Source organism: Mandrillus leucophaeus, unplaced genomic scaffold (assembly GCF_000951045.1).
Source record: "Mandrillus leucophaeus isolate KB7577 unplaced genomic scaffold, Mleu.le_1.0 Scaffold42, whole genome shotgun sequence".
Taxonomy (NCBI): Eukaryota; Metazoa; Chordata; class Mammalia; order Primates; family Cercopithecidae; genus Mandrillus; species Mandrillus leucophaeus.
Genome location: NW_012104476.1, coordinates 3,978,001 through 3,985,686, shown reverse-complemented (window position 1 = coordinate 3,985,686; position 7,686 = coordinate 3,978,001). Strand labels below are relative to the sequence as shown.

General features: G+C 45.5%; 1 protein-coding gene across 1 annotated transcript in view; it reads left to right on the top strand.

The window, feature by feature from the left end:
- RABGEF1 (RAB guanine nucleotide exchange factor (GEF) 1) overlaps nt 1–7,686 on the top strand; it is an 18,302-nt gene that overhangs the window by 8,790 nt on the left and 1,826 nt on the right. The window contains exon 3 of the mRNA XM_011992904.1: nt 5,198–5,454. Coding sequence (XP_011848294.1) covers nt 5,198–5,454 — 257 coding nt within the window. The remainder of the gene's footprint in view (nt 1–5,197; nt 5,455–7,686) is intronic.

The window sequence follows — 7,686 nt, the reverse complement described above, 5'->3', positions numbered from 1 at the left end:
CCAGGATGGTCTCGATCTCCTGACCTCGTGATCCGCCCGTCTCGGCCTCCCAAAGTGCTGGGATTACAGGCTTGAGCCACCGCGCCCGGCCTACAAATTTCTTAAGTTTCAGTTGCATTTATATATTCAAAATAATTTTGGAGAGAGGAAGGGAACTGGTAAGGCAAGGTAATCCCCATGCTGGAGGAACATATTAAAATAATGCCTCTGACTGGTTGTTAATTAGAGAAGCGCTGAGAGTTATTTTTCTGGTTTGATCGTTAAATAAATGAAGTGCCCCAGGTTGATGTGGCGCTGCCGTTCTAGACAGGTCCAGCCTCCTTATAAGGTTTGTTTGTCATTCATGGGAATGACCCAGCAAGACTGCAACACAAACGTTTCAATTAAAAAAAAAAATCTTAATGAAGGGATGTTCAACTTTGGCCAGTGTCTCCTTTATTAGAAAGAAGACTTAGAAAGGCTTGTTCATGTAGACATTGTTAATGAAATTCTACTGGAAAGGAAGCGGGTCAGTTGATTAGTAGTGTTGGAGGCTGGCCATCGAGTAGGCTCCTTTTGTTATAGGAACCAGAGACTCACTCAAGCCACAGGAAGAGATGGAGGTTTGCTGAGGGTATTATCAGGATTATAAAGGAGGCGAAGTCTCTCAGGACCCTACCCCCCAGGTTCCTCCAGGGAGTGGGCTATCTTACTGCCTTTACAATGGCAAGAAGGTCTGCTCCAGGCATTCTCTGCTGATGTGATTCTTCCACTTTCTCGGGTTCTGCTTCTCTTTGTGTATCTTCACATGTCAACTCCTGTTATTAAGTAAATTACTGGTTTCTATAATTTCCTGTGCAAGTTCTGGAGGTAGAATCCAAGTGGCCCAGGTCAATACTATTGTGTTTTTTTCTTGCAAGCTTTTCTGCTAGGCTATGGCATAGGTCATGACTACTCTGCCTCCTGCACCGTTTGCTCCGGGAACCTCATAAGAGGTTGAAGGTGGAGGCCTTCTAAAAGCCTGAATACGGACCTGGGACTTGTGTTTTTTCTGACTCTTACTAGAAAGTTCAAGATCAGCTGGTTTATATTTAGAGTGTTCCATGGGAGTTTTGTCCAAGCCAACGTAGCCTTTATGGCCTGTTGCTAACAGGGAAGTCCCCAGGCTTCCTGGCCTCTTTCTCCCAGGTAGGGCATGGTTCACTGGGGCATCAGCTGGTAGCAAGTGTTTGTGTGACGCATCAGTGGTGAAAGTAGAGGTGGGTGGCCTGAGGGATCAGGGAAGTGTATCTGTGTTCCCCGAATAGTGGGACTCGATACGAGAGGCTGCCCATCAAGTTACGCAGTGTGGGTCACATTCTTCTAGGGCAGGAGACTCATGTTCTGGGCTGACAAGTAACAAATACGAGGTCTGTTGAAGAGAACTGCATAAAATTTTGAGAGTCTTCAAGGCCTCTGCCCTGAGGTCGAACACTCTTCAGGACTTCTGAAAGGAAGAGTGTGTCACCCCAGGAAGGGGACCACAGAGTCCATCATCAGCTCCTCTTAGCTCCAAGAGTTTAGGACAAGGAGAGTGTCAGGGCCTGTGGCTGATGGTGGAAGTTTCCCTTTCTCTCTGTTTTGTTTAATTTTTAATTTTTGTGTGTACATAATAGGTGTATAGATTTATGAGTTCCATGAGCTATTTTGATCCAGGCAGGTAATGAGTGGTAATTGCCTTAGGGGAAATGGGGTCCATCCTCTGAAGCATTTAGTTGTTGTGTTACAGACAATCCAGTTATATTCTCTTAATTAATTTTTAAGGTACAATTAAATTACTTTTGACTATAGTTCCCCTGTAGTGCTAGCAAATACTAGGTCTTATTCATTCTTTCTAACTTTTCTGGTTATCTGGTTACCCCTTGGCCACTATACCCCACTATCCCCCATGCCCCGCACTACCCTTCCCAGCCTCTGGTAACCATCCTTCTGGTAAAACATGCTTCAATTGTTTTAAGTTTTTAGCTCCCGCCAATGAGTGTGAACATGCGATGGCTGTCTTTCTGTGCCTGGCTTATTTCACTTCATAATATCCTCCCGGAGTTTCATCCATGTTATTGCAAATGACTGGATCCCATTCTTTGATATGGCTGAATAGTACTCCACTGTGTGTGCGCGCCACATTTTCTTTATCCATTCATCTGTTGACAGACACCCTTTCCCATTTGGCTTCGCCTGCATGACTTCTGTGTGGCTATGGGGGCAGTGGTTCTTAGCCAGGCACCAGTGGTCCCCCAGAGACATTGGATAGCATCTGGAGACTTATTTATTTATTTATTTTTGAGACAGGATCTCTGTGTCACCCAGGCTGGAGTGCAGTGGCACGATCGTGGCTCACTGCAGCCTTGACCTCACAGGCTCAAGCGATCCTCCCTCCCCAGCCTCCCGAGTAGCTGGGACCACAGGCACGTGCCACCACACCCAGCTAATTTTTGTTCACATTCTGTAGAGACAGAGTTTCATCATGTTGCCTTGGCTGTTCTCGAACTCCTAGACTCAAGTGATCCTCCCACCTTTACCTCCCTAACTTACTAGGATTACAGGTGTGAGCCACTGAGCCAGGCCTGGAGACATTTTAAAATATCCAGCTGTGGGGGTACTACTAATATCTAGTGGGTAGAGGCCAAGGATGCTATTAAACATTCTACAATGCACAAGATAGTTCCCTACAACAAAGAATTTTCAGCCCCAAATGTCAGGAGTGTCCATGTAGAGAAACCATGACCTGGAGGTATAGCCTTTGATTTCACAACTCCATTAAAGATAAGCCTGGACACCTGGACCCAGCAGAGATGGAGCACACACTCAGCCCTGTACTTCCTATTCACGACAAGGCAGAGCCCTGGGAGAAGACATAGAGCAATTATGCAGGGCTCTGAAGAGTAAATCATAGCAGGCAGGCTGGGGAGGGAAATTATTAGACAGCAGTGAGTTTCCTGGGTGTTGCTTTCTCCTCGCGTATCTCCTAGTTGAGACTTTGAAGCAATGCAAATCGTGGAATCGCACACCAGGATGGGAATCCAAAGAGTTCCATGAAGACTTCCTTCAGGCTGGAGGATGCTAGGAAGGGGTATCTGCAGGATGAAGCATGTGGAAGAAGTCCCTGGGGGTGTTTATCTTCCTTTATTCTCCTTTTCCTTCCCTTCTCTCCCTTTTTCCACCCCAGCCCTGCCTCATGGCAATAGCAGCCACATACACATCCAGATAAAACATAATTCACTTTTTACTCGCTTTCAAAATGTCAACAATAAAGATGAATAGGATGCCAGATGAAAGAACACTGATAAATAAAGATTAACAAGAAAGTGGTTTAAACTTTAAAAGAGAAAGAAAAAATCAATAAAAGGTAGAAAGCTAAAGATAAATCAAGGTAGTAAAAATGGCTTTAAAAAATCTTACCCAATCTTACCCAATTCTTATGTATAATAAGTTCCATATAAAAAGAAAAATAAATAGATCAGTATAACAATAATTATAACCCAGAATTAAAGGATTAAAGGAAGCAGACAATAAAATAAGCAAAAATTATGTAATTCACACAGTAGCCTCATAAGTAAGGGAGTAAAAGCACTCATAAGTTAAAATAAGGCCTGTGCACTACCTAGCACATCTGTCCCCTACACGTTGTCTTTCATAGCAGATGGGCCTAGGAGGTGACCTCAGGGATGATCTAAGAACAGAAAGAACCCTTTGGTAGACCCCACTGCCTGGCCCGAGTCTGAAACTTTTATTCCTGCTAGTGGCAAGAATTTGGTGTAAAATTAAGCTGCGTTGGCTATTTTATGATGTTCCAAGTTGCCGGCAGATGTGCACCCCCAGAGGCACGCTCCCTCTCCAGCAGTGCTGTCAGCGTGTGTTTCAGCACCCTTCGCTGTCCCCCAGGCTTGTTGGAAAAGAGTGGGCGTTCATGAGAGCCCACTGCTTGGACTTAGTGGTAGTCGTGGGTAGTGAAATTTTTCCCTGGGAGAGGTAAAATGTTATTTTGAGATTAAATGTATTCCCTTGCTTGATCCCCTCTGCCAATCAGCAGGTGTGAATGTCGTGATTTCTGTAGCTAGGGGAGATCCACATGCTGGAGAGTTGGTCACTGTAGACCTAAGTGTGTTGGATTCCAGTAGCTGTTTTTTTTAAAAAAAAAAAAAAAAAGAAAAACAGGATTTTGCTCTGTTGCCCAGGCTGGAGTGCTGTGGTGTGATCACTGCAGCTTCAACCTCTCGGGCTCAAGCCATCTTTCTGCCTCAGCCTTTCGAGTAGTTGGGACTATAGGCACACACCACCACACCCGGCTAATTTTTGTATTCTCACATCCAATACAAAGATGCTTTGTGTAGTAACCACATTTCTAAATAGCAGTATGCAAACTGGGACTGTCGAAAACATTCTAAAATGTAACAGGCACAGAAGCAGTAAAAAGACTCTTCATCAGACAACTTCTTCCTTCTCCATGGAGCTCAGAGGCAGCTTACATTGTGATAAGAAGTGTGGGCTTGGCCAGGCATGGTGGCTCACACCTGTAATCCCAGCACTCTGGGAGGCCAAGGTGGGCGGATCACCTAAGGTCAAGAGTTCGAGACCAGCCTGGCCAACATGGCGAAACCCCGTCTCTACTAAAAATACAAAAAGTAGCTGGGCATGATGGCGGGCGTCTGTAATCTCAGCTACTTTAAAGGCTGAGGCGGGAGAATCACTTGTACCCAGGAGGCAGAGGTTGCAGTGAGCAGAGATCATGCCACTGCACTCCAGCCTGGGCAACAAAGAGTGAAACTCCGTCTCAAAAAAAAAAAAAAAAAAAGGAGTGTGGGCTTTACAGTCAGGTAGACATGGTTTCAAATTCCCACCCTGCTCCCTACTGTCTGTATGATCTTGGGCAAATCATTTAACCTCTCTGAACCTCAGCCCCCTCATCACTAAAATGGATAATATTAATAAGAGTATCCATTGCATAATCTGAGGATTAGAGAAATGTGCTTGTAGGGCACACTGTGTAGTACCTGGCTCTTGGTTCTGTTTTATGTGAGTGTGAGATCATATTTAGTAAGTCATGTATACACTAAGTTAACTGCTGGAAAGGGGGTTAGTGAGGATTCCTTCATAACTTTAGAGACAAAACATGATTTTCCTATTGCTTCTTTTTTGTGATTCTTTTCTCATGGGAAATACTGTCTTTTCTGCTTTGTAGATATCATTGAAATGGATTCCAAGCGTGTGCCTCGAGACAAGTTGGCCTGCATCACCAAGTGCAGCAAGCACATCTTCAATGCCATCAAGATCACCAAGAACGAGCCGGCGTCAGCAGATGACTTCCTCCCCACCCTCATCTACATCGTTTTGAAGGGCAACCCCCCACGCCTTCAGTCTAATATCCAGTATATCACGCGCTTCTGCAATCCAAGCCGACTGATGACTGGAGAGGATGGCTACTATTTCACCAATCTGGTGAGTAAGTGAGTTCTTGGTGTTGTAGAGAAGGACTAGGAAGGTGGTGGTTTTGGGGATGTGACAGGTGACTCAGGCCCATGACAGGTGAATGCTCCTGTTTGAGAAGGCAGCATGACTGAGGAAGCTCACTTTGCATCAGGGAGCACAAGGACCAGGTGATACAGACACTCTGCCTCCCAGCACTTGATCAGAGCTTGTGTTTGTCCTACGGAAACAGATGACATGTGTTGGGGCATCACTCCCCACGGTCCTCGGTAGAAGAGTCCTTCACTTGGCTGGGCCTTTTCAACCATGAAGAAGGCAAATTATATTTAAGTTAATAAGGCTGAATATTTCTCTCATTCATTCATTCATTCATTCTACTACAGAGTCTCACTCTGTCACCAAGGCTGGAGTGCTGTGGTACAATCGTAGCTCACTGCAGCCTTGACCTCCCGAGCTCAAGAAGTCCTCTCACCTCAGCCTGCTGTGTAGCTGATACCACAGGCATGCACCATCACACTGGGCCAATTTTTTCGTTCTTTTTTTTTTTTTTTTTTTTTTAAGAGACGGGGTCTCGCTATGTTGCCCAGACTGGTCTCATACTGCTGGACTCAAGCAATCCTCGCACCTCGACCTCCCTAAGAGTTGGAACTGCAGGCATGAGCCGCCACTCCTGACCTGAATTCTTCCTTTTTCTTCCTACTAAACTCTGCTTATGTGCTTTCAAGGGAATGTGCTATGAAGCTAATGAATTTGGAGCCTTGGGGCAGCTTATGGACTTGGTTTTTTGTGTTGAGAGCCTGGGAACTAAGAGGTGGGGAGGGGAAGCCAGGATGCATAGGGGGCATTTCTGATAAATTGCCAAAAAATGTCTCAAGACAGGTACTTGAATCTCTGAGACTCTAAAAATATGTCATGATTTATTTCTAGATTCTAAGTATATATTCACATTTATACCTACTTTTGTATTTGTCACTTTTTTTCCTTTTCCTGTAAGTAGATTCCAAAAATTGTATAAGCCTCAGGTTCCTTCATACCTGGACCTGCCCCATCACTCATCACCCTCCACCATTGTGTTCAGCTACGTGTTACTCTAGTCACCAGCATCTCGGGAGTGATTTGCAGGTGGAGGGACTTGGGAATGCTCTTGATCAGATGCTTTCACCTTTATTCACACTGTTTTCCATCCTCCCAGGCACATGGTGGTTTAATCCATAGTATTAAAGTTTCAGTGGCCCATATAGAATGAGATTAGAAGTACTCATATATCCTTTTTTTTTTTAATTTTTATTTTTTGAGATGGAGTCTCGCTGTGTCACCCAGGCTGGAATGCAGTGGTGTGGTCTCAGCTCACTGCAACCTCCATCTCCTGGGTTCAAGCGATTCTCATGCCCCAGCCTCCCAAGTAGCTGGGATTACAGACGTGTGTCACCATGCCCGGCTAATGTTTGTATTTTTAGTAAAGACGGGGTTTCACCTTGTTAGCCAGGCTGGTCTCGAACTCCTGGCCTCACGCAGTCCACCCACCTCAGTCTCCCAAAGTGCTGGGATTACAGGCATGAGCCACCGCACCTGGCCTCATATTTCTTAATATAAATGAAACATACACTTGCCTGCGAGGGAAGAGCCTTTTGGATTAAGCTCTTTATCCAGAGTGGGTCAGACAACCTGGAAGTCCCTGAGAAGTGTGGACATGGCAGGTAGTGAGAGAAGTGAAGGAGGACCAGGACACATTCAAGCGTAGCCACAGTCACTGACAGTAGAGGTGGCTGGCTTGCACACACTGAGCAGCTTCTAGGGCCTTTGGCCTGCAGCCTTAAGTACATTTGTGCCTTCCCTCTTCATCATCTTCTGGCCTGACTCAGAGTCTGTCTCGTCCCCTGCACCCACTGCTCCAATGAAACTGCTCTGGCAAAAGTAAAAAGTTTCCAGCTGACAAACCCCGCGGGCACTCGCAGCCTTCATCTTCCTTCGCTTCTCGTAGCACTCTCCATGAGTCCTTTGTTCTGCAACTTGTGTTGTTCCTTGGCTTCCACAATCCCACTACTTCCTTGTCTCTTTGTAAAGTCTGTGTCTTCTACTTCCACCTTGAATTGTGTCATTCCCTGGGACTCCATCGTCTCTGCATCTCTTCCTGCACCATCTCCTCTGTCAAAGAGCTGTCACTCACCTGTGCAGTGATGACCCACAGCTCTGTGTCACCTGTCTTGACCTCACACTTGTATCACACCTCAAATATAATTTGTT